General features: G+C 60.7%; 1 protein-coding gene across 6 annotated transcripts in view; it reads right to left on the reverse strand.

Moving 5' to 3' along the window:
* The window catches only part of NFIC (nuclear factor I C), a 148,330-nt gene that overhangs the window by 12,803 nt on the left and 110,223 nt on the right, over window positions 1-25,304 (reverse strand). For 3 of the 6 annotated variants that reach the window (XM_075070836.1, XM_075070835.1, XM_075070837.1), the window contains 4 exons: window positions 22,298-22,420; window positions 21,332-21,516; window positions 16,650-16,809; window positions 12,553-12,638 (listed from right to left, as the gene is read on the reverse strand). In XM_075070836.1, the coding sequence (XP_074926937.1) occupies window positions 12,553-12,638; window positions 16,650-16,809; window positions 21,332-21,516; window positions 22,298-22,420 (554 nt within the window). The remainder of the gene's footprint in view (window positions 1-12,552; window positions 12,639-16,649; window positions 16,810-21,331; window positions 21,517-22,297; window positions 22,421-25,304) is intronic. The other 3 variants (XM_075070838.1, XM_075070839.1, XM_075070840.1) reach the window with 2 other exon arrangements.

Genomic DNA, 25,304 nt, shown 5'->3' on the forward strand with positions numbered 1-25,304 from the left:
TGGGCTAACATCCTGGTGTTACTGGTTTAACGAGTGAGGAGAGAGGGAGTTTGTTGTACAGAGACGGAGAGGGACTCGGGATCCCACTAGGAAGACACAACCGGTTCTGGCCAGTGGAGGACAATGGGCTGCAAGAAGGACCCTGCTGACCTGACCAGCTGGTTCCAGCCAGAGGAGAGCTGCGAGGAGAGGGGCTCAGGCCTTCTGTACGTAGCCCTGCTACTGGAGAAAAGACAATGGCAGGAGGCGGGGCGTTGAGACGGGATTAGAGACGCCATCTGGAAGCAGGGGGCTCGGGCTGGCCGAGGGGGAAGCAGGGCAGAGCCCACCTGGATGCAGGGGAGACTGGGAATGTGCTGTTATTGAGAGGGCCAGCTGCCCTGAGGTTCCTGTGCTGTGTTCAACCTCATTAACCTCCTGTTTTATGTGGCTGAGAGGCTGGCTGAGAGTCACTCTGGTCTAGAGAACAGGGTTGCATCAGCCCCTTCGGGGTGAAGAGGCCCAGGGGGTCCAGAGTGCGTGGACTCCCAGAAGGGGCCCAGGCAGAGACAGAACGTGCTAAGGCTCCAGAGAGGTGCGGCTCCAGGAGGTGGAGGGGCCTGACCCGAGAGAGAGTGGACCCCGAGAAGGGCTGTCTCGCTAAAAGGGGCACTGCCCACGGACCGCACAGGGCCAAGAGTGGGCACGATCTGTGATCCGTGACAGTCACGCGGGTGAAGCACCCTCAGGCTGGAAGAGAGGATTTAGCTTCAGGCTGGTCTGATAATCCAGCGCGTCATTAGCTGTGGGGATGGTGGTTCCCACGACCTGGACTGCAACCCTCCAATGCAGGGCTCTGCCTCGACCCGCACCACATGGCTCGAGGCTCACTGACAGCAGGAAGAGTTGGTCAGTGCTACTGTGCCGCAGTGGGGCAGGACTGGAGGGAGGTGAGGGCAATGGGGTGAGGTGGCTTGAAGTCGCTTTGGCTACCCCTGGCTGGTTCTCCAGAGTCCTGCACCTCGGGTCACCTGGGCAAAGCCAGTGCCAAGTGTTGCCATCGTCCCCACTTGGGGTAACTTATGCCCGCTTGGCACTGGTGCAAATGAGGACACAAGGTGTAGGGGCCTGGAGAACTGGATTGTGACAAACTGGGAATGTTCTTAATGTTTGCTCTGAATACTGTGTTGGTGCCTCAGTGTCCCCATGCAGTTCTTAATATCTAGGTGGTCGGGATAAGGGTGGTGTGATTGCTGCAGAGCAAAGGGCCAGTGCACCTAAATGCCTGCACTCTGTCTCCTAGCAACTGATGGCCTGGGGCCCCTCCTCTGCAAAGGTGCCAGCTGAAGGTGTTGGAGACAAAGGGGTCAGGTGACCTCCTGAGAGGAGAAAAGGAAAAGAAAGGCCAATGCACCGTAGAGGGAGGTTGTTGTGGGAGCTGGGTTAAGGCCAGACCGCTGAGAATTAGCTCATTGCCGCAATGGACCCGGCCGAAAGGAGTCGGTAATCGCGTGTATACATAGCTCTGTTTTAGACCCTGGTTCCGTCATTGAATAAACGCTCTGTTTAACTGGGCTGGCTTGAAGTCCACCGTCTAGCAAGTGGGTGCAGGACCCTGTGGCTTCCCCAGGACCCCGCCTGGGCGGACTCGCTGTGGGAAGCGCATGGAAGGGCAGAGGATGCTGAATGCTCCAAGGAGAGACCCAGGAGGTGAAGCCGTGTGAACTTCTTGCCCTGAACAAGTCTGCTCCAAGGGAGAGGAGGCTCCCCAAAGTCCTGCCTGGCTTTGTGGGGAGCAGTTCCAGAGCATCGTCCAGTGACTCCGTGACACAGATCCCCCCAGCCCCACACTGTGGGGGAGAGAAGACGGAAGCACCAGTGGATAGCGACAGTCTAGGACTTGGGAACCTGGGTTCAATTCCCTGCTCTGCCACAAACTTCCTGGGTGACCTTGGGCATGTCACCTGGACTCTCTGTGCCTCAGTTTCTCCACCTGTACAGTGGGGATAACAGCCTTGTCCTGCTGCCCAGAGGGTTGGTGGGTTAATTCATTGACGGGTGGGAAGTGCTCAGATACTGCAGCCTGAGGGTCTCAGGAAGAGCTGTGGCTGTGGAGCTGTCTGGGTTCGGCCTGGCCCTAGGTAAGTTAGAGCAGCCGCAGGGGTTGGGGGGCAGCTTGCTATGCTGCTGTACCTGCGCTGTGGATGACACAGAGTGATGCTCGCCAGGGGCAGCACCCAGTGTAGCATGTGCCCAGGCAGTGCAGAACTGGCACTGATTGCTCCTCACGTGATTTGTCCACGTTCGTCCCTTGCCCCCAGTAAGCCGGGGTTCTGGCTGCCTGAGGTTTGGGTTTCTGCTCTAAGGAGGCCCAGTGGGAGATTCTTCCTCTGCTGGGCTTTGGCAGGGCACACCCGGGGCAGGCCAATTCACCATATGGTCCATGCAAAACCCATCAGCTTGCTCCAGGCAGCGGAAGCAGGAACCAGACGGTGTATCCTGTGCGGACGGAGCTCCTGACCTGCAGCTGTCTGAGCCTTGGCCTATATTCACTTTGGCTTGGTTGTGTCGTCGGCATTTCGACTTCCACAGTGGCTTTGAATCAAGATCTCATCTCCTCTGGAGGGGCCTCAGACCGCCAGGATGGGGCAGCAGCGTATGGCTCCCCGGGCTCCTCTGGGATCTCCATGGATGAACATGTGCCATTGCCTGGGGCCTGCAGCTGGGCTGGGCCATCCCACCAGCTCTCAGATCCCCATGGCTGACCAAGTATCTGGACTAGACTCCGAATCTGAGCTCCCTTGAAGTGGGCTGGGGCAGCTCTGGGGCTGACATTCCAGCATGGACTGCCCGGGCAGTGCTTGGATAAGAGACCTTCACAGTAAATCCACAGTGCTGCAGGGAGTGGGGGTCTCCGTCCCTCTGGGCGAGGTGTAAACCCAAGATCCTGATCCTTTGAGCTCATCAAGGATCCCATGCTGCTTGGGATTTTGTTTGCAAGCGCTGGGCCAAATGCCCTTGTGGAGCAATTACAGCCAGCCTTTCCCGCACGGCTCCGGGCAGCCGCCCATGGACTCTAGACTCTTCTTTGCCGTCTGCCCTCTGCCTTGGGATGAGATTGCCGGGCAAGATTTCCCAGCTGCTGTGCTTCGCCCCAGAGGGTGAGGTGAGCCGTAGCCCGCACAGACACATGGCTGGAGGGGTCCCGGCTCCTGTGTGTGGGCAGCCCGGAGCACAGTAACAGCCTGGCATGGAAACCCGGCCGGTTGGCTTGGGCAGTTGGCACATTCCCAGCCTCTCCCTGCAGAGCAGAGCTGGGGGCTGGGGCTGCAGGCGCTGTCTGTGCTCAGGGGATGATCCAGGTCCAGTGGTTCCTGATCCCCTGCCCCTGCTTTGGGGTCTTGGCCCTACTGCTGGGCCTAGTCAGGGGGACGGGAGCTGGGAGCCGGTCTCCTCACTGCCAGGAGTGTGAACAGGGCACATGGTGCCCCTTTGTGCTGCCTGTGGCGACAGGGCTCAGTTTCCCCATCACCCTCTGAGCCTGGCTCAGCCCTGCCCAAGAGCATCACAGGGGCCCCGGCTCCCCTGGGCTCTGCTCAGATGTCCCTGTAGCTTTGCCTCTTCCAGTTGGAGACAGGCAGCGCCGGCGAGAGGCAGGCCCCACAGGCCGAGGTAGGCAGTACGGTCTAGTGAGTAGAGCACTGGCCTGGGACTCAGGAAACCTGGGTGCGATTCCTGACTGCCACTGCTCAGGCAAGTCCTTCCCCTCGTCCCCTTTGTCTGCTTGCCCAGTTAGAAGGGGGGGGGGGGGGGGTGTCTCGTCCCATGTGTAGAGAGCCTAGCATGCCGGCGTGGTGGCTTGGGGGTGCTCCCCTAACTATGCGGCCCAGGCTGGCTCAGCTGTGGTCTGAGGCCCTGGTCCCAGACCCAGATGTTTCCCTGGGGCAGCCTGAGGGAAGCTCTCTCACTTGAGTCGTTTGGAGAAACCAAGCGGCTGAGAGGGGAAACCATTTGTGACAAGAACCCAGCGGAACCCCTCAGATCTGACCTGGGAACCAAACCTCTCTTGTTCCTAGGCGGAGAGGTGACCCCAGGAAAATGGCCCCAGCATCTTGCTGGGGGTTCCAGGCGTGCCAGACAAGCCGCGCCATGCACAGCATCCCTGGTTCAGCCTGCGGCACCGTCTCACCCCATCCCTGCTGCTCCAGGGGCCAGAGGGGGGTGGACTGAGCCCCTCTTTGAAATCCCGTCTGCCTGCTGGGGGAGAGGGACATCTCTGAGCCTCCATCCTGCTGGAGAGCACCATGAATTATTTGCAGCTGGCTCCCTGGGGCTCCAGCAGCCCAGCTCCGAGCCTGGACTGACTCATTTATATGAAAGTTCCATGCTGTGCCAGCTCCGTGTCTGCTGGCTGCACAGTGTCAGAGAATGGAAAATTACCGAGGAAACCATGTCCTGCTGGATGGGTTGGGGGATCCTGGCAGCCTCGCTAGAACATGCAGCGAGCGCCTCCACGGGGGGACAGACCCCACAGACAGGGCCTGCTGCTGAGGCCAGGACAACAGGCCCAGGCTGAGAGCAGGGTGGGCTCAGGGTGGATCTGTGGGCAGGAGATCAGCCTCTTGGAATACTGCAAAGGGATGATGCCTCTTCTGGGGTGAAGAAGGGTCTGCAAAGGATCCACTCTTGGCAGGGCAGGCAGGCAGCCCCATTGATTGTCCACCACTTCCCATTATCAGACCCTGTTTTCAGTCGATTGTAATTGGGACGAACTTTAACTGTCTGGGATGAAATTTCCCACGTCAGGTCTCTGCTCAGGGCTGGATTTTTAAGGAAAATTCCAGCCCAAATGGTTCACTCATTCCTCCGAGTAAGGCTGGGGAAAACCCATCGCTGTGCCCATGTTACACAGTTCTTCCAGCTGTTTAGCTTAGCAGCTCTGGTGCCCCGGTGCTGTAGAGTAGGGACCTGAAATTTGGCAGGGTGTGTGTGTGTGTGTGTGTATCTGTGTGTGCGTGTGTGTGCGCACGTCTGCAGGGAGCTGCCTTCTGCCATCCCCATGAACATCTGCCCAAATTCAGAAATCTCAGCTTGCATGTGCTCCGTAGAGACATGTCAAAGTTGTCATAGTTTGGCAGCTAAATGCTCTGAAGATTCAGCTCCAGCCCCTCACAGCTCCTCTGTGCTGAGGGGGCTGTGCAGGTGCAACCCCCAAGGAGCCATTGAGCATGCTCCACCCTGGGGCTGCAAGGGACAAATGGGACTTGCCCTGCAATTGCTCCTGGAGCCAAGGGCAGGGAGCTGTGTGCTCAGTGTCCCCCTGGCAGCGTGGAGGAGGAGGAGGACACAGCTTGGTGGGAATGCAGTGGGGTGAGGAGCCAGGCCTGGGTGTGGGGAGGTAGGAGATGGGACAAGGGCAGGGGAGATGGGGCACTGAGATCTCATCTTCCCTGGTTTTTCTGTGGGGGTGGTCTCAGGTGTGGATCAGGTGGTCTCATGCCCCTTAACTGAAGGGGGAGAGATGGTGACTGTCTCAAAGATTTCCTGTCTCCCAAGAGATCATTAGGCCTTGGAGTTAAATAACCACAAGCAATGATGTTTGCCATCAGTCTGGCTCAAGTCTTGTCCAGGCTAGAAAAGTGGCCCTGATTTCACAGAATCCACTCAAACCTCCTCTCTGGGAAGCAGTATGAACCTCAATGTGTAGACACACTCATACTGGTTTAACTCTTACTTACACTGGTTTAGCTTAAGCCTGCAATTTGCCAGTGCAAACTGAACTGGTTTAGGCCAGTGTTAAACTGTTTTAAATAAGAACATAAGAACGGCCATATTGGGTCAGACCAAAGGTCCATCCAGCCCAGTATCTTGTCTTCCAACAGTGGCCAGTGCTGCGTGCCCCAGAGGGAATGAACAGAACAGCAATTACCGAGTGATCCATCCCCTGTTGCTTATTCCCAGCTCCTGGCAAACAGAGGCCAGGGACACCGTTCCTGCCCATCCTGGCTAATAGCCATTGATGGACGTGTCCTCCAGGAACTTATCTAGTTCACCTAATGTGTCTAGATTAAGGGTTTGTGCCAATGTAACAGGATCGATTTAAATTGGTGCAACTTTCATAGTATAGACAGGATCTAAAATTCCCTTCCTCCCCTGGCGCTGGGGTTCAGTCTCTTGGGGTGCCACAGGAATCCCTGGGGGCAATAAACAGGTCATGCCAGGCTTCACAAACAGACAATATGCAGGCCAGAAATAGGAAAAGCAGGAGACAGGGAGATGTCTGGGCACTGAGCTCCGACCGACACTGGCACTGAGGTGATTGCCCTGCAGTTCTGCACTTCCCCAGCAGGTGGCAGCACAAGCCCCCCCCTCCGCACACACTACGTGTCTCTGCGGGGCAGGGGTCCCGGTGCTGAGTTCAATCCCAATGGCCGGTCCAGCCCCAGACCCCCTGCCACTGCCACTGCCACTGGGGGCCGTTCAGTGACACCTGCTTGCTGGGAACTGAACTGACTCATCGGGTTTCTGCATCTGCTCCCGGCCCCAGGGCAATGTCTGAGAAACTGAGGCAGAGAGAGGAGCTGGGGGAGCGGGCACGAACGAGAGGGAGACAAGGCACGTTTGTTCCCCGAGATGGAGCTGCTGGTGGCTGGAGCTCCGGATATGCATCTGCTCTGAAGATCTGCTTTCCCTCTGAGGTTTAACTGCATCTGGCTGGGCCCAGGTGGGGAGCAGACGGACGAAGGGGAAAGCCGGGGAGCTGTGGCTGGAGCCAAGGACAACGCAGGCATTTGGGTGACATTGGGAGTGTCGATCATGCATCACTGCTGCACTCTGGAGTGATGGGGCAGGCGGGGCTCAGGGAGGAGAGCGATACCCCAAGGATCACCAGCATAGCATCCTGCAGCTCCACAGCTGGCCATGGGGGCGGTGCTGACTTGGAGGGCAGAGTGCCCCACAGTGCTCCCCTGGTACCGCACGGGGGCCCTGAGGGGACAGCGCCTCCTAGCCAGTCACCCCCCAGCAGCAGTAAACCCAGAGCGCAAAGGGGCCCTACTGAGTCACCCACCCGGCTGCCCACACCACAGCACCCCTTGTGCCACCCCGAGGCATCGGGCATGATCCGGAGGGAAGAGCACAGCACTCCACCATTGCTGAAGGGGCGGCTCAGCCAGAAGAACCCCCCGCCCCAGTGAATGACGACGCTGCTGCCTGGATTGTTCCTGGCCTCCCACCACTTGCTAGCTCAGCACGGTGCTGTGGAGCCAGTTGGGCAGCGGATCCCATGCACCATGTCCTGCAACTACACTTGCAGGTACCGGCGGCTTCCCAGCCATCCCTCTGCTGTGCGGCACGGCCACGCGGGACCCCGTGGGAAATGGAACTTGGGTCCGGCGGCGCTGAGAGCACAGGCCCTGCCGCTTGAGCCAACGCCACCACGAGCCCTACAGAGGCTATGACATCCAGTGGAGCCCTTCTGAAGCCAGTCAGCAGAGGGCGCACACACATATGTTTCAGGGTAATGTAACAGCATGATCGGCAGAGAGCGACCATGGGGATGGGGTGCGACTTTTGCTAAGGACCACGTGGTATTCGGGGCTTTGGGCTTAGCCTGTGGCTGTCAAACGATTAAAAAAATTAATCCCGATTCATGGCAGGTTTAATCACACTGTTAAACACTAACAGGATACCAACTTAGTTAAATATTTTTGGATGTTTTCCACATTTTCAAATACATTGATTTCACTTAGTACACAGAATACCAAGTGCCCAGTGCTCACTTTCTATTATTAGTTTTGATTACAAATATTTGCCCTGTAAAAAAGATTTAAAAATGGCATTTTTCAATTCACCTCCCACAAGGCCTGTAGCGCAATCTCTTTGTTGTGAAAGTGCATTATGGGGGGGGGGGGAATTAGAGGTAGGACCCCGTAAATGTAAACAAAAATGTGTTTGTCTGAGCGATTGGCTGAACAAGAAGTAGGACTGAGTGGACTTGGAGGCTCTGAAGTTTTACACTGTTTTGTTTTTGAGATATGCAACTGTCACGGAGTCCCCGGGCGATGCTCTGGAACTGCTCCTTACAAAGCCAGTCAGGACTTTGGGGAGCCTTCTCTCCCTTGGAGTAGACTGTCTTCAGGGCAAGAAGCTCACACGGCTTCACCTCCTGGGTCTGACCTTGGAGCATTCAGCATCCTCTGCCCCTCTGTGCGCTTCCCACAGCGAGCGGGGTCCAGGGGAAGCCAGAGGGTCCTGCACCCCCACTTTGCAGTCAGACGTGAATCTCAGCCAGCCAGTAACACAGAGGTTTATTCGATGACAGGAACACGGTCTAAAACAGACCTTGCAGGTACAGAGAACCGGACCCCTCGGCCGGGTCCATTCCTGGGCCCAGCGAGCCAGACACCCACATCTGCCCTCACTTCCCATCCCCAGCCAGCTCCCAACTGAAACCCCCTCCAGCCCCTCCTCCTCTGGGCTTTGTCTCTTTCTCGGGCTAGGAGGTCACCTGACCTCTTTGTCCTCCCACACCTTTAGCATCCCCTTGCCAGGGGGAAGGGCCTGGCCATTAGTTGCCAGGAGACAGAGGATCGGCCAGAAACTGAGGCCCCCCCACAGTATTCAGAGGCAACATTAAGAACAGTCCCACTTCCTCACAGCAACAAAAACCAATCTCCATTTGTAAGTTTCACTTTCAGGATAAAGAGATGAAAGTACAGTAGCTGGTATGCGATGAACTGAAAAATACGATTTCTTTTCTTCATCTTTTCCACAGTGCAAAGATAATAATATAAAGTGAGCACTGTACACTTTGGATTCTGGGCTGTAATGGAAATCAGTCTATTTGAAAATGTAGAAACACATCCAAAAATATTTATAATCAATTTCAATTGGTATTCGATTATTGTTTCACAGGGCGATGAATTGCGATTAATGTTGTTAATCGTTTGAGTTGATGGTGATTGGTGGAGCCCTAGTGTAGCCGCCTCTTTGCCGGGTCAGCAGCTGCTTGGCATTCTCTGGACGGAGAGCCCCGTGCTGCAGTTTACATTAGCCGGTGCTGTGTGGGGCGCAGGACGCAGGCAGCCGGCAGCGCAGTTCACCTGGGCTCTCTGCACATGCCTTTGTTCCCTGGGAGTTCAAACCAAAATGAATGAGCTCAGTGTTCACCTGAGTTCCTCCCAGCCTCCCACTTCCCCGGAGACACTAGACAAACAGCTCAGTGTTTACAGTCCTTGCCTTCGGTCTGCCAACGTGTGGACAAACGGAGAAGGGAAAAGCGGAGGGGGAGCGAATTCCCGGCAGCACAGGGCTCGTCGCCTCCTCGTTGCCAACTGTCTGCCACACAAATGGCACCAGAACAATTGGTGCTAATTGGCAGCCTGGCTGGCACTGCACAGGGACCAAATGAGGCCTGGCCGTGTTCTCTGCCCCCTCACAGTACTCTGGGCACTGCAGGGGAGCTCTCCCCGTGCGCCCCCCCAGGCTGTGGCTGAACACAGAGCAGCAGAGGCTGCCAAGCCAGCACCACTGGGAGAGCTGAGGCTACCTAACTCGTGTCAGAGGTGACTGTTCTGCTGGGTCATAGCTGGGCTTCCCGAGAGGCACCCAGCTGATGTGTTCGTCATTAGAACTCCTGCTTAGCACGTGATCGCCTTACCAGCCCCGATGCAGGGCCTTTCCCCTGGCGGGGCTCCCCCCAGGCTCCTCAGACACAGACCCACCAATGCCCATCACCGAGGGGAGAGAGATGCTGGGCTCATTCCATTGGCTGCTGAAACGCGACGCCTCTGGGGTGGAGCACGACGTTTAACAGGACAGGACACGACAAGGAATCCTGTGTCCTGTGGAAATCCCAGGAGCAGGTCCCGGGGTAGGGCCCTGGCCAGGACCCAGTCCTCAGATGCTCAGAAACCCCATCCCCTGATCTGTAATAATCCCCCAGTGCCAGCTGTGCCGTGTCTCCTCGTCTCCCTGCCAGCACTATCCCCTCACATATCTGACTGCCAGCGCCAGGGCAGGGATGGCCTCTCTGTTCTGTGGGCATACAGCACAGAGCACAACGGGCTCTGTGATGGGGCTGCCAGGGGCCGCCTCAGTCTGCACAACCAACTGCGGTGCCAGCCTAAAGCCACGTGGCCCCTGGGCAGCGTGGCTGAGGAGCAGGGACCCAGAGGGAATGGCGCCACCTGGGAACCCTGTGCCTGCAAACACCGGCTAATGAATTATGGATTAAATAATAAGCGATGCTAATTAAAAGCAGCTGAAAATCCACACTCCAGCTCCCAGCTCCAGCTGTGCCAGGCCTGTGGGGCTGTGTGCCCGTGGCAAGGCCAGGGTCCAGCCGCGCCCAGCAGCAGAGTCAGGGCTGGGGGTACGGCATGGGGGGTGGGGCGTGTGTTATTTTAAGCCCCTGTTTCTTTAAGAGCAAAGAGCTGCCCCTTCCGGACCAAGCTCACATGGGGGCTCTGGGGGGAGGGTAACGGCTCCTCGCTGCACCACCAGCCGCGCTCCACCTAGCATCTCTGCCAGGTGCCAACGTCGCCGGAGGAATCCCATTGGCTGACGGCCATCACGCTACAGAGCCAGCCAATCGGATGCCAAGCGGCAGCTGTGCCAATCTGGCCAGGGGGAGGAGGCTCAACAGCCACTCAGCGCCAGCTGCCAAGTTTTTTTTAGTGGCATGTTTTTTTACGAGGCTCCGAGGTGCTGGTCGGGTGCCAAGGTGGGAGCTGGGCTCCAGGCAGCTGCAGTGCCCGTGCAGGCTGGGAAAGCGAGGGAGGCGGGAGCAGAGCCAAGACATGGAGAGCAGAGTCCAGGATGGGCTCTGGAGTGAACTCAGAACCGGGCCAGGGCGGGTGACCCGCCTCCTCCTGCCCTTTGCTGCTCAATTCAAACCCAACGAGAGTGTGTCCATTGGCTTCACAGTGGGCCCTTCTCCCCAGCTTGGGCGGCAGCACAGCCCCACTCTGGTGGAGCCCAGATTCCACGACCCACACAACCCTGGACCCCCATTCTCAGCCCCCTCAGTGGTGGTGTGAGGACAGCAACAAGGCTCCCCAACCCCCCTGCACAGCAGCCACTCCAGACCATCCCCTGGCTGGGCTTGAACCAGCGACTTAGTGGTCAAAGGCTGCGATTGCCACCCAGCGAGCTGGGCTCTAAGTGCGAATCTGTCAGTCCCCCCTCACTGCCTGGCCTTCCTCCGCCCTGCAAGCACTTGGGCGGGATTTGTCTCTAAGGCGGTGTCTTGTTGCCGGGGATTCGCAGTGACTGGCAGGAGCGGGACCCTGCTTCTCTCCCGCGAGCTCGGGTCCCGGCTTTAGTAGCTCACGGTGTGGAACTAGGCAGGGCCAGCGCCTGGCACGGCAGGGCCCCGTCATACACCTTCATGGGCTGTGCCCGCACACACACTGGCTGGAGCAGGGCTAGTCCCCACAGCAGCCCAGCGGGTGTCGCTTTGCCAGAGGCCCAGGCTGGCTCCTGGGTTTGGCAGTGCTGCCTTCCTCCCTGTTCTCTGTGCACTAGCAATCCCAGGATGCATTGCCATCCAGGATGGTGCCACTGTGCGCACGTGTGCCTGGGCACTTCACCCCCTGCTGAGGCACGACGGGACAGCTGCCCGGATTCTCCCAGAATGCACTGAGACGAAGGCAGCGAGGCAGCATGGGGGATGCTCAGGCACAGGGAGACGCACGGCTGGGCTGGGAGACGTGTGGCTGCGCGGGCACCACCCAAGCGTGTTGCTGTACCAACGTCAGACGTGGGCGTCACGGCCTGTGACAAATCTCACTGGGCCTATGCGGGAGCACAGGCCGCCCCAACACCCTAGGGACAGCCCAGTTCCCAGATACACCCAGGTCCCTTTGGGCCACTCTGGCTTTGAGGCCCTTAAAGTAGGTACCGATGCCCCCTTGAGCTTCCTCCCGGCTGGCACAGAGCTGGAGGAAGGGCATGGCACCCACGCTGCTGCTGGGGCCCGGCTGTGGTGCGCTGCGCTGCGGCTCGTCTCTGCTGCCCACATGGCCTCATGTGCGGAGAGAGCCAAGGCTTAAAGCCACCTTAGCTGGCCCCTTCTGCTGGGCCTGCCCCAAGTGACTGAATCCAGCCCTGAGCAGCCTCCCTTGCCCCTGCCATGCTGGGCCGTCCTTCCCTCTGCTCCGCCTGAGGGGTTCTGCACCCGCTTTGCCCTGGGGAGCTGGGCTCCGACGGACGGCCAGCAGGATGCCACCCACTGTCACTTGAGAGGCTGCCTGGCCGTGCTCCTCCCCTGGGGGCCCTCTGCTCACATGCCCCCAGGCTGGCCTGATCCCACATGGGACCACAGGGAACCTGATCGCCGGGGAAAGCGAGACGGTTGCCAGTGAGGCAGAGCCACCAGGATGCTGCCACCCGGCCTGGCCATGGGGCTGGCTGTTTCCTACCCAAGTCCTGGTCATGGCTAGAAGGCAGGGTCCCTGCCCAGCATGACCTGCTAGTGCTTCCCTGCCAAGGCAAAGAGCCCCTGCGCCAGGGCAGTTCTGGGAGGCCAGTGCTCCCTCCCCGCGTGGCCCCTGCGCACGCAGCTCTTACCTGTGCCTGGTACATACTCCCCGGATCCCTTGGTCCTAATCCCACAAAGGAACGATTCGCAGGGGGCGTGCCGGGTGCAGAGTAGGCTAGGGACAGAAACGAGAACTCGTTAGCCCAGCGAATGGCAGGCACCTCCAATGCGCTGATCAGTCACCACAGCCCAGCACCGGTGGCCGCACACCACTGGAAAGGGAGGCAAAGGGGCACCGTCGAGGTCACCCCAGGACACAGCTGGGATCAGAACCCAGGCGTTTCTGGCACAGGCTGGGCTCCATCTGCTAGGCCACACTGCCTTGTTATGGGCGCCCTCCCCACGAGGTTGCTTTGTCTAGCTGTCCCAAAGGGTTTTGCTTCCTCTGTGTTGATACTGATGGCAGGGCCTGGGGAATGCACTGCGGCCACGTCCTGTGGCAGTGTCTCAAATACACTTGCTCTGAATGGTTAGTGATGGCGAAAGGTGCCAGGTTGAGACCCCCCGAGTCTAGAATCCTGTTTACGCACAGCCAGGGCAGCAGCAGGGTGATACCAGCAGTACAGGGACTAAGACACATGGGTCTAGTCCCACCCCTCAGAGAGCAGGATCATACACACAGCACTCAGCACTTCCCATGCCAGGATCTGGGAGCTTCCCAAAGCCCCGTGCCCCAAGGCACAGCGCGATCTGCAACCCCTCGCCAATGGTGGGGAAACCCAGAGATGAAGCAACTTGCCCAAGGCCACACAGAAAATCAGTGGCAGAGCTAGGACTGGTCCCCAGAAGGCCTGGCTCCCAGGCCCCTGCTCTACCCACTAGGTCACATGTCCTCCACTACCCCCCTGCATTTTAATCCGAGCCCTCAGATGAGGGGGCGGAGCTTGTTGCAGCACAGCATCCTGGGAGCTGTGGTTCTCAGAGCTTCTGCTTGGTGCTGGGCACGGAACTGCACTGACATGGCCCAGCCCCGTGGGGAGGGTTAATACGAGCTGGGTGAGGAGGCACGTCCAGGTGCTCCTGGGACTGGCCATGGGTGGGGCGAAAGGGAGCAGGCATCAGACGGGCTGAGGGCAGCTGCCCTAGGACCTGGGAAGACCCCCTGTGACGAACTGGGAATGTTCTTAATGTTTGCTCTGAATACTGTGTTGGTGCCTCAGTGTCCCCTATGCAGTTCTTAAGTATCTAGGTGGTGGGATAAGGGTGATTGCTGCAGAGCAAAGGGCCAGTGCACCTAAATGCCTGGCACTCTGTCTCCTAGCAACTGATGGCCTGGGCCCCTCCTCTGCAAAGGTGCCAACTGAAGGTGTTGGAGACAAAGAGGTCAGGTGACCTCCTGGCCTGGGAAAGGCTGAGCAGAGAGGATAGCTAGAGGGGTTCAGTCTGGAGCTGCTGGACGAGAGTGAAGCTGCAGACGTGGGTCTGGCCACTGCTCCCCCAGAAATGGACCCAGCCGAGGGTCTGCGTTCGCGACCTTACAAGCGTCGTTTTAGGACCTGTATTCCTGTCATCGAAGAAACCCTGTGTTACTGGCTGGCTGGAGTCATGTCTGACTCAAATGGGGTTGCAGGACCGCCTGTGGCCTTCCCCAGACCCTGCTGAGGTGGGTTCGCTGTGGGAAGGCACACGGAGGGGCAGAGGATGCTGAATGCTCCAAGGAGAGACCCAGGAGGTGAAGCTGTGTGAGCTTCTTGCCCTGAACAAGTCTGCTCCAAGGGAGAGGAGGCTCCCCAAAGTCCTGCCTGGCTTTGTGGGGAGCAGTTCCAGAGCATCGCCCAGGGACTCCGTGACACCCCCTGGAGCGTGTCCCAAAGCCTCCATGCAGACCAGTTGGGTCTGTGCCCCACACTGATTGGGCGGCTTGCTGGCCCCCTCCAGTGGCTGGGCCGTGTAGAGCGCTTTAGGAGCCCATAGTGCTACCGATCTACTCGTACTGGGCCATTAGCTCTATTAGAGCCAGAGGTCTGGGGCTCAACGGGTGGCATGGTTATGTGCCCCCCATGGCCGAGCCCTGCCGTCTCGCCATCCCAGGGGGCACCGTGGATGCACTGCGCAGGCTGCGGATGGATTGGCAGAGCCGCCAGCTCTCCCACTGCTCCCTAGCCTCTGGGGATGTTGAGACCTTTCCCCCGGGCTTAGGGGGGCCTCCAGGTCCTGTGGCTCTGGCCGGTTATTTCCCAGACCGGAGGGAGTGGATGAAAAATTCATCATTCATCAATGCTGATGAAATATTCAAGGCAGCCCCTCCCGGTGCTGACTCGTTCTGAACGTGCCTCCTCCGCTCTAGCTGGAAGGTGGCTGCAGAACTGACGAGTCTTTCCTCGTTCGCTCCCATCAGCGAGCTCTGGGTTCTTGGTCGGCGATTACGATTTGCTGGTGGGGGAACTGTTTACTCACAGCCGGCCTTTCAAGCTAGGGGCTCGGGGGAAGCGCAGGGCACTCAGGATCCGCTTCCTTCTCACTGGGGTGTGGCTGGCAGCTGGGCTTCCAGGGGGCATGTGGCCTGGCAGGGGAGCAGAGCATACTCCAGGGGGCACGGCTGAGGGGCCAGGATTGAGCCAATGCACTGGGAGGTGCTAGGTGATGACACGTGATGGCAATGTGAGCCGGGAACCTCTTGCGGGGCCATGTCGGTGCCCTGGGAGCTAGGCCTCTGCCATGGGGCACACTCTGACATGCTGATGCTGTGCCCTGGCGCCCCACTGTGCCAGGCTCATGGGATGGCCCAGCTCCACCATTTGGAACGGGTAGATGGCTCCCGCTGGAGAAGGGGGTGAAGAGAGGCAAGGCCCATGGATTGGGATATTTTAAACAGGCAGGACGGAGTGGAGCGGGAGGGGATGGACTGGATGTGACATTGGCCTGGGGGGCATGGGATCCCATCTGAGACCCCAGCCTGCCCTGAACTCCATGGCAAAACACTGCCCTCCGCGCTGCCGTGCTGGGTGAATGCCGGGTGGCAGGGACCAGCTGCTGCTGAGCAGTGCTGCCACAAGAATGCTCCAGCTCTGATGCTCACAAGGTGTAGGGAGCTGGGCCCCAATTTCTATGGGGCTCTGGTTGGACCCATAGACACGTTCAGTGCACAAAGTGCCTTACAAATCCTCCTGGGCTGGGAGCTGATGGGTGAACTAGCCACTGACCACCATCGCTAACGAGGGCACAGCCTCTGACTCGTTAGACTCATCATGGACTCTCTTCCTTTGAAGTTTCCAGTGCGTTTGCAGCTTTCCACCATTGCTGTTTAGTTTCGCATATGCAGTGACTGGCACCGTGCATGCCAATGGATGCATGGATTTAATTCTCCAACCATCAGTCCTACATCCTCCTTCCCTAATGCCTCCCATTGCAGGAGCTCAATAAACCGTGACCATTAGCCAATGGAACCCCCCGCCAGCCCATGGGATAGGCATTAGCTCCACCCCCACAGCTATTTTCCAGATGGGGAAACTGAGGCACAGAACGCTGAAGTGACTTGCCCAGTGGCTGCCAGGAAGTGTGGGGCTGAGCCAGGAACAGAACCCCAGAGTCCGGCCTCCCCGCCCATCTTGGGTTTGAAAGCCCTAGCACTTTCGGTGGGAAACAGACCTGGACACATGCACCATGGAGAGCCAGTGAAGGAGGCGCGTTTGGCAGGCAGAGCGGAGAAGCAGCACAAGTGACCATTCCCAGCAGCACCAGCTCAGACCTGCCTCCCCAGGAAGGTCAGAGTGGCCAGCAGCAGAGACCCACGTCCTGGGGAAGCACAAGGCCAGCTCCCTGCTGGAGCACCAGGCCCTGCCCCGGGCTGTGGAGCAGGCCTTGGGTACAAGAGAGGGAAGCTCAGTGTTCGTGGCCCTGAGAATGCCCTGAGAGGCCAAGCAGGGGATGCGACTTGAAGACCTGCCCTCTAAGAAGCCAATGGAGACCCAGCAAACTCGTTCCATGCAGGCTGTCAGACACCAACTGATTTTGCTCTCTAATGGGCAGGGGGTCCCTGGCTCCCAAACGACTCCACGCCCCCTCCCCTGACATGCCTGCCGGGCGTGATGGGCTGGATGCAGAGCTGGAGGGCGGGAGGCAGGAGGAGGCGGGGGGGATGGCACCGGGGCCAGGCTGGCCCCTCGCGATGCTGCGGGCTGCTTACTGGGTGATGTCGGTGAGGTTGTCCCGCCCTCGGAAGTTGTCGTGGTGGATTTGGTGTCAGGAGAGAGAGCCAGTCGGGGGATGCCAGGGGGAGGTGGCGGTGCCAGCATCTGGGTAGAAATGTAGTGACTGGGCACTTTCACTTGACCACTTCCATTTAACTGGGGACACAACACAGACAAAAACAAACCACAAGCCGTTAGGAAGCAAGAGCAGCCCAGTGCCCGCGCCTTGCCCTGCAGCCCCCAGCCAGCCCTCCCAGGCGCGGCACCGCAGGTGCCACTGGCATGGTGGGTGGGGGCCGCGGCAGCAGCAGGGCGGAGCCCTGAGCAGTGGGAGCCCTAGGGGTCTGGTCCGAGTGGAGGCCTCAGGGCCCTGGGGCTGCTTGAGGACAGGGACGAGGGTCGAGCTTCAGGCACCGGCTGGGGCAGCTGATGGAAAAGAGCAGATGCAAAGCCCGGGCCCTGCTTGGAGGCAGAGTGGGGAATCCTAGGGTCTGGGACCAGCCCTGCACTGGCCAGTGCACCTGCACCCGCCTCCCGCAGTGACTGCTCTCAGTGCCCACTCTCAGCGCCCGCCTCCCGCAGTGCCTGCTCTCAGCGCCTGCCTCCCACAGTGCCCGCTCTAAGTACCCGCTCTCAGCGCCCGCCTCCCGCAGTGCCCGCTCTCAGCGCCTGCCTCCCGCAGTGACTGCTCTCAGTGCCCACTCTCAGTGCCTGCCAGGACTCGCCTCCCGCAGTGCCCGCTCTCAGTACCCACTCTCAGTGTCTGCCTCCCACAGTGCCCGCTCTAAGTACCCGCTCTCAGCGCCCGCCTCCCACAGTGCCCACTCTCAGCGCCTGCCTCCCGCAGTGACTGCTCTCAGTGCCCACTCTCAGTGCCTGCCAGGACCCGCCTCCCGCAGTGCCCGCTCTCAGTACCTGCTCTCAGCGCCCGCCTCCCGCAGAGCCCGCTCTCAGCGCCTGCCTCCCGCAATGACTGCTCTCAGTGCCCACTCTCAGTGCCTGTCAGGACCCGCCTCCTGCAGTGCCCGCTCTCAGTACCCACTCTCAGCGCCCGCCTCCCGCAGTGCCCGCTCTCAGTGCCAGCCAGGACCTGCCTCCCGCAGTGCCTGCTCTCAGTGCCCGCTCTCAGCACCCGCCTCCCACAGTGCCCGCTCTAAGTACCCGCTCTCAGCACCCGCCTCCCGCAGTGCTCGGTCTCAGTGCCTGCTTCCTGCAATGACTGCTCTCAGTGCCCACTCTCAGTGCCTGCCAGGACCCGCCTCCCGCAGTGCTCGCTCTCAGTATCCTCTCTCAGCGCCTGCCTCCCGCAGTGCCGCTCTCAGTACCCGCTCTCAGCACCCGCCTCCTGCAGTGCCCGCTCTTAGTGCCTGCCAGGACCTGCCTCCCGCAGTGCCCGCTCAATGCCTGCCTGCGCCCGCCTCCCACAGTGCCCAGTCTCAGTGCCTGCCTGCGCCCGCCTCTGGTAGTGCCTGCTCTCAGTGCCCACTCTCAGCGCCAGCCTCCCACAGTGCCCACTCTCAGCACCCACCTCCTGCAGTGCCCACTCTCAGTGCGCACTCTCAGCGCCCGCCCTCCGCAGTGCCTGCTCTCAGTGCCTGCCAGGACCTGCCTCCCGCAGTGCCTGCTCTAGTGCCCACCTGCACCTGCCTCCTCCAGTGCCCGCTCAGTGCCTGCCTGCACCCGCCTCCCACAGTGCCCACTCTCAGTGCCTGCCTCCTGCAGTGCCCGCTCTCAGCGCCCACCTCCTGCAGTGCCCGCTCTCAGTGCCCACTCTCAGCGCCCACCTCCTGCAGTGCCCACTCTCAGTATGCACTCTCAGCGCCCGCCTCCCGCAGTGCCCGCTCTCAGTGCCTGCCAGGACCTGCCTCCCGCAGTGCTTGCTCTCAGTGCCCGCTCTCAGCGCCTGCCTCCCGCAGAGCCCGTTCTCAGTACCCGCTCTCAGTACCCGCTCTCAGTGCTTGCCTCCCGCAGTGCCTGCTCTCAGTGCCTGCCTGCACCCACCTCCCGCAGTGCCCCTCTCAGTGCCCACCTGCACCCGCCTCCTGCAGTGCCTGCTCTCAGCGCCTGCCTGCACCCGCCTCCTGCCGTGTCCGCTCTCAGTGCCCACCTCCCGCAGTGCCAGCTCTCAGTGCCTGCCTGCATCCGCCTCCCACAGTGCCCCTCTCAGTATCCGCTCTCAGCGCTCGCTTCCTGCAGTGCCCGCTCTCAATGCCTGCCTGCACCCACCTCCCGCAGTGCCCGCTCTCAATGCCTGCCAGCACTTGCCTCCTGCAGTGCCCGCTCTCAGTGCCCACTCTCTGTGCCTGCCTCCCGCAGTGCCCGCTCTCAGCGCCCACCTGCGCCTGCCTCCCGCAGTGCCTGCTCTCAGTGCCCTGGCAGGCGAGGGGGGAGCTACGGATCCTCTAAGTGGCTGACAGTGAGCATGTCCCACGAGATGCACCCACCTCGGCTTTCAGTGCAACTAGCTCCCAGCTCAGTCATTGCGCAGTCTGGGCAGCTGGGCTTGTGAGTGAACAGCCGGGATAGGGGGCCAGGACAGAGGCGTATTGGTGCAGCTCTGTCAGCAACACAGGAAAGGGGCTGCAGGGGGCTGCAGGTCGGCAGAGCCTGAGGGTCCCATTTTAGACTCCCAGACATTGACCAAATTGCCCTCTGAATCTGGAGGAGGAAGCAGAAGCAAGTGGGGGGGGGCACCCCTCCCTGTCAGCCCCGTGGCAGGCAGCCCTTTGAACCCGCCCCCGTGGGGAGGGGCGCCCAGGCAATCACTGCTCCATCAAACCCTGGGGCTGGCGGGCCGCGCTAGGGTGCAGGGGCCCAGCTGAAGGCTTCAAAGGCTGCGGAGCTGCCTCCATCCCCTCCACCCCGCTCTGCAGCTTTCAGGGGCTCCTAGACCTGCCCAGTGGGGGCTCTGCCTCTCCAGCCGGCCCTGAGCATGGGGGTCACATCCCTGCAGCTGCCACGCCAGGCCCAGGGCCCAGCCACCAGCGGGAGAAGCTGCCACAGGCCTCTGGGGTGAGGGCAGGATTATGGCTGTGCCACTGGCCTCCTGGACCGGAGGCTGCCTGTGAGGGGGCTGTGAAATCCCCACTCCCAAAGGAGGCTAGTCAGCTGGAGGGCTGGAGAGGACAGTCTGCCTGTAGCCCCCTTTCCCTGGGTGGGGGTGAAATTAACCCACAGCCCCGGGGGGACTGGGGAAGGAGGATCCGCCAGGAAAACCCAACAGCGTGATGTGCTGGGGTGAGGAGCAGAGCCTGAACTGTGCCCAGCAGACTGCCTGCCCTGGGCGAAGGATCAGCTGGTGGCGAGGAGGAAGGGGCAGCCAGGAGTCAGGGCCGGGAGCAAGGAGAACCCCCAGGCAAGTCTGGAGAATGGCAGGGGCATGTATGTGGGAGACAGGATACAGGACCTACCACTAGGGCCACTTGGCGAGCGCTCCCTCGGCCTGGGAGTGGCAGGCCGGGGTTCTGGTCCTGGCTGGGGGGCCCAGGCTGTGTCTGCAGCAGGTGGATGAGTCCTGACCTGCTCCTGCGCTGCTGGAACTGTCCAGGGTGCTGCAGGGGGCAGGGAGGGGGCCAGAGCAGAAGCTAAGGGGGAGGTTTGATAGCAGAAGGTGACACAGAGAGAAGACCTCCCCCCCACAGGTGACCAGGCAGCACTAGCAGGGCCTGGGGCAAGGGAAACAGCACATCCGCATGCGCCTGGCACAGAAGAGTTGGGGGGTCGGGAAGGACCTGCAACACACGCACTGTGGGACAGACAGTTCATGGGTCCGTGGGGCAGGAAACCCCTCTACTTTCGCAATGGACTTGGGCCTTAGCTTTTAAAAATCATTTGCTATACTTCAAAGGGCGAGAAATGGTCAGTGCCCTCCTCTGTGTCCTCGCCCCTCCCAGCACTACAGATGGAGCTAATTTCCTTTCTGCCCCAGCCTGGCTGCAGTGGCTCAGTTTCACTTTCTGTTTATTGTCAGTTTCACTTCCTGGTTCTCAGTCCTGGCAGGGCCCGGTGCCACGGGCCTTTCCCACGCAGCAGGGGCGGTCCCAGGCCAGCAACACCCCTGCCCTGGCCCGCTTCGCAGCCAAACGAAAGAGGAAAAGCTACTAACTGGTATTTAAAAATAATAATCAAACCATGTTCTCGGGGGTTTGGACTGGGCCAGAGAATGAAACCCCCTGCTCCCAGCAAACGCCTCAGGGACGGGAAAATGAACCGGGCTGGGGACGTGGAAAAGCAGCATCCTCCCTGCTGATGGGCTGCACCCGGGATGGGCTGTTCTCCCAGGTCAAAGTGGCAATGTCTCTCCGCTGCGGAGGGGCCGGCCACAGGCCTCAGCCCCAGCCAAGTCCCGCAGGCTGGGTGTGAGCAGTGCACAGGCGTGTGTGTGTGTGTGGGGGGGGGGGGCGGATTTCACCTCGAGGGAGCCCAGACACCCCGTCTATCTAATCTAGCTCCTACAGTGCCGCTGGGTGCAGTGTCCGAGCTCAGGATACCTCGAGCTGGCGACAGTGTCCGGGGGTGGGGCATGAGGCAAGCAGTGCCCAGCTCGCAGGTCTCTGGTGGGGAGGGACGTGCCGGGATGGTCTGGCAGGAGCCGGGTTGCATCGGCCCTGTGGGACTCTCCCCAACACAGGCCCCCAGGGTGGGGGAGCGGTGGGGGGCTGCCTAGGCAGCTCCTTACCGGTCCAGGCTGCTGATTGGACGGGTCGCAGGCCAGTGAGACGAGATCTTTCAGGGGGTCCTGCGGGTTGAGATGAGGCGGGTACCGTATGGCCGTGTGGGGGAAGTAGGTGGAGGCCGCCTGGGGGAGGATCGAGGTGGTGGGGAAATGCAGAGTAGATGAAGGGTGTGGGCTTCGAGCAATACCTAGAGCGGAAGAGAGACAAAGAGAGGACCGGGGCGGCCTTCATTCGGAGCTCCATGCCAGGCAGCACCCCAGCACCCTCCTGCCCCACAGGCACTCCGCTCTGGTTCCAGTGCCCCCTTAACAGTGGCTCAGGTGGCAGCCCCACATGGCCCAGTTGCCTGACATCTATGACTGCGTATCCCTTCGTGGTGGGGGCTGGGAGCCAGGGATTCCTGAGCCCTCACCCTGCCTCTGATCCCGAGGCCCCTCTATGGCCTTGGGCAAGTCACTGAACCTCGCGCCGTGCCTCAGTTTCCCCCATCTGCGGATGGGGACCCCAATCCTTACCTGCCTCTGGGGCCGGGGGGAAGGTGCGCGGAGGATCAGCTGATGCTGGTGAAGCATTTGGCAGATGAGCGGTGCTAAGCATTGCCGTTTGCAAACCAGTCCCACTCCGAGAAACCGCCCTTCCCACCCCCAACCACATAGGGCCCAGTCCACAAGCCCAAGGGATGCTGGGCTGAAAACCAAGCTGGGTTCCTTCTACCCCCAACCCTGGTCACGAAGACCCTGCCAGACTGTAGCTGGCAGCTCTCTCTCCCTTGCAAACTCTTCAGGGCTGGGTCTTTGCCTGCAGGGTGCCTGGCAGGCTGTGGGTGCAGCAGAAATGATACCAGCCACACATGCGTTCATGCAGCCCTCTCCCAGGCCCCCCTGCCCAGCACCCCTTCCTGGGCTGTGAATGACAAAGGAACCACCCCCATATTTTGGGGGCCTGCCCCTCTGCAGAGCCAGACTCACCGCTGTGCACGGCGATGACCGGACGGTGATGCTGGGTGAAGCTCAACCTCGGGGAGGAGTCCTGGGGCGACGGGCTGTTGAAGGGCGATTTGTCGATCTCTGTCTTTTTCACGGGGGAGATGCCTAGTGAGCCGTGAGAAAAGCAGAAGCGGTGCTGTTAGGGGTCAGCCCCCCACCGCTCTGGCCCACGATGGTGCTCAGGGGTGGCGTTTAAAAGGCCCACAAATAAAATCCACAGCGGAGTCCATCAGAAGCACCATTCAGTGTCAGGTGTCAGGGGAGAATCTGACCCCCAGGGTCAGGAAGGGTTCCCCCTCCCACCAGGCACATGGATCCCCTGGAGCGCTTGGCTCAGAGGCCGGAGGCCAGAGGAGACACTCATGAATGGATTCACTCCGGCCCCGCTTGAGGCACTGACAGACCAGTGAAATCACCAGTGTGCAGGGGGGAAGAGGGGAACCCTCCAGCGACTGAGCCTAGAACCTGGGGGAGCAAATATAAGAACGGCCACACTGGGTCAGACCAAAGGTCCATCTAGCCCAGGATCCTGTCTGCCAACAGTGGCCAATGCCAGGTGCCCCGGAGGGAATGAACAGAACAGGGAATCACCGAGTGATCCATCCCGTCGCCCAGTCCCAGACACTGAGGAAGGGACAACTGTTGCCACTCCCAGGGGAGGGTTTGCACGCTGTGCAGCTCGGCGCCTGCGGAAGGGCTCTGCTGTGCCCGGCGTTACCCGGGAAAGGGGGTTGCTCCTGGGCCGGGTGTCACAGGCAGAGGCGCAGCGGAAAGAACTCAGGGGGCACGGCTGGGTTAGTGCTGCGCAGAGCCAGCAGGGGGCGCAGAACCCAGAGACTGTGCTGAGGCCCTGTCACAGCCACTAATTTGCTCTCGTTAATTGGGTAGCGACAGAGGGAGGGGCAGGAGCTTATGAAGTGGGTCATGTTCCCTGGCTCGACTGCTTGGCTCACAGGGTGTCTAAGTGACACGTTTGTGTATGTGCATGTGTGTGCAAGTGCACAAGTGTGCATTTGTCCACGTGGGTGTGCAGCAGGGTGTGTGTGTGTATGCGCAGGGATATTCGGGTGTATGTGAGTGGACACATGGGTATGCAGGGGGGGGTGTATACACAAGGGTAGGTGTGTTTGCACGTGTGTGTGCATGTGCGTGTGTACACGTTGGTATACATGTGCTGGCAGGAGTATCCATCCCTCTCCTCCTGGTTGGGCAGCCTCACCCCACTGCACACGGCTCCAGTTCTGTGTTTCCAACCCGCTTCTCCCCCCTCAGGGCGAATGGCCCAGCAGGGCCTGACCTGGGACAGCTGGGGGCACACAGCAGGCAAACTGCACAAGGCCACCCACCCAAACCTCGTCCTGTCCCCTCCAGGCCCCAGTCACCAAAACCCATCACCCACCGCACGAGCTGCGTCTCCTGCACCATGCTGGGCAGTGCCCTGGGGGTTCGCACCTTCCTCCCCTCCCCTCCTGTCCTATCCCTGCCAGCCACGCAGGGCCCAGGCTGCCAGGGGGAACCTCCCGCTCTGCAGGGCACATTGAGCACAGCACCAGCGCTTTGCCCGCGGGAACAGCTGAGGCCATCATTACACACCCAGGAATAGAGCCAGGCCAGGCAGCGGCAGGGGGAAGACCCAAGGCAGGGAATCCAGGCCCAGGACAGGCTGGGGCAGGGCCATGCAGGGCCGGGGCAGGCTGGGGCAGGGCCATGCAGGGCTGGGGCAGGGCCGTGCAGGCCCAGGACAGGCTGGGGCAGGGCCGTGCAGGGGGCAGGTAGGGGCCGGCCCGTACAGGCCCAGGGCAGGCTGGGGCGGGGCCGTGCAGGCCCAGGGCAGGCTGGAGCGGGGCCGTGCAGGCCCAGGGCAGGCAGGGGCAGGGCCGTGCAGGGGGCAGGCTGGGGCAGGGCCGTACAGGGGGCAGGCTGGGGCAGGGCCGTACAGGCCCAGGACAGACTGGAGCAGGGCCGTGCAGGTGGGGCAGGGCTTAACAGACTCGGGACAGTGGGTGGGGTCCAGGTTTTTGACCGAGAACGCCAGTCGAAAAAAGGGATCCCTAGCGGTGCTGCACCAAGGCAAGCGAACGGTCCGTGGTTGGCGGTGCAGGGGCCAAGGGCAGGCTCCTTGCCCTGGCTCCGCATGACTCCCGGAAAGCAGCCCGGCATGTCCGGCTCCTAGGCGCAGGGGGCCCACTGGGGGCTCTGCAACCCTGCTCGCCGAGATAGTAGCGAACTGCCAAAGCTCACAGCTCCCATTGGCCGGAACTGAGTCAATGGGAAGCTGTGAGGGTGGTCACTGCAGGTAGGGGCCAGCGCACGGTAGTTCTCTTTTCAGCCCCTACGCCCAGGAGCCTGGACATGGCAGCCATGTGCTGGTGAGCTCCTGAGGAGAGCACCAACCCAGGTCAGAGCCTGATCCCGGCCCCCCAACCCCTGCCACAGCCCTGAGCCTCCTCCCATGACGCCTAATCCTTCCAGAGCCTGAACCTCACCCCCTCACTGCCCCCAAGCCCTGCCCCTCCCCTGAGCCCCTTCTTCACCCAAAATCACTCCTGGGCCCGCACCCTTCACAGCCCTCCGCTGCCAGCCCCAATCCCTGCCCCAGCCCTGGCCCCCTCCGTGTTCCACTACTACTCACTCTCTGGAGCCCGCACCCCTCACATTCGTCCCCTCTGCTCAACCCCTGCCCACCCTGAGCCCCTCCCGCCGCCTAACTCCTCCCAGAGCCTGAGACCCCTCACACCCTCCTGCCCCAATCCCTGCCCCAGCCCTGAGCCCTCCCGCACTCTAACTCCCCCTGGAAGTCTGGCACTCTCACCCCGTCCTGCCCCAACCGCCCTGCCCCAGCCCTTAGTACCCCCCCACATTTTCCACTAACTGCTCCTGCGAGTCCGCACCCCTCACCGCTGGCCCTCCTGCCCCCAACCTCCTGCCGCCAAAGTCCGCGCCCCCTCCCGCACCTAAAACTCCCTCCTGGAGTCTGCCACCCCTCACT

The sequence above is a fragment of the Chelonoidis abingdonii genome, chromosome 11 (assembly GCF_003597395.2).
Source record: "Chelonoidis abingdonii isolate Lonesome George chromosome 11, CheloAbing_2.0, whole genome shotgun sequence".
In the NCBI taxonomy this organism is placed as follows: Eukaryota; Metazoa; Chordata; order Testudines; family Testudinidae; genus Chelonoidis; species Chelonoidis abingdonii.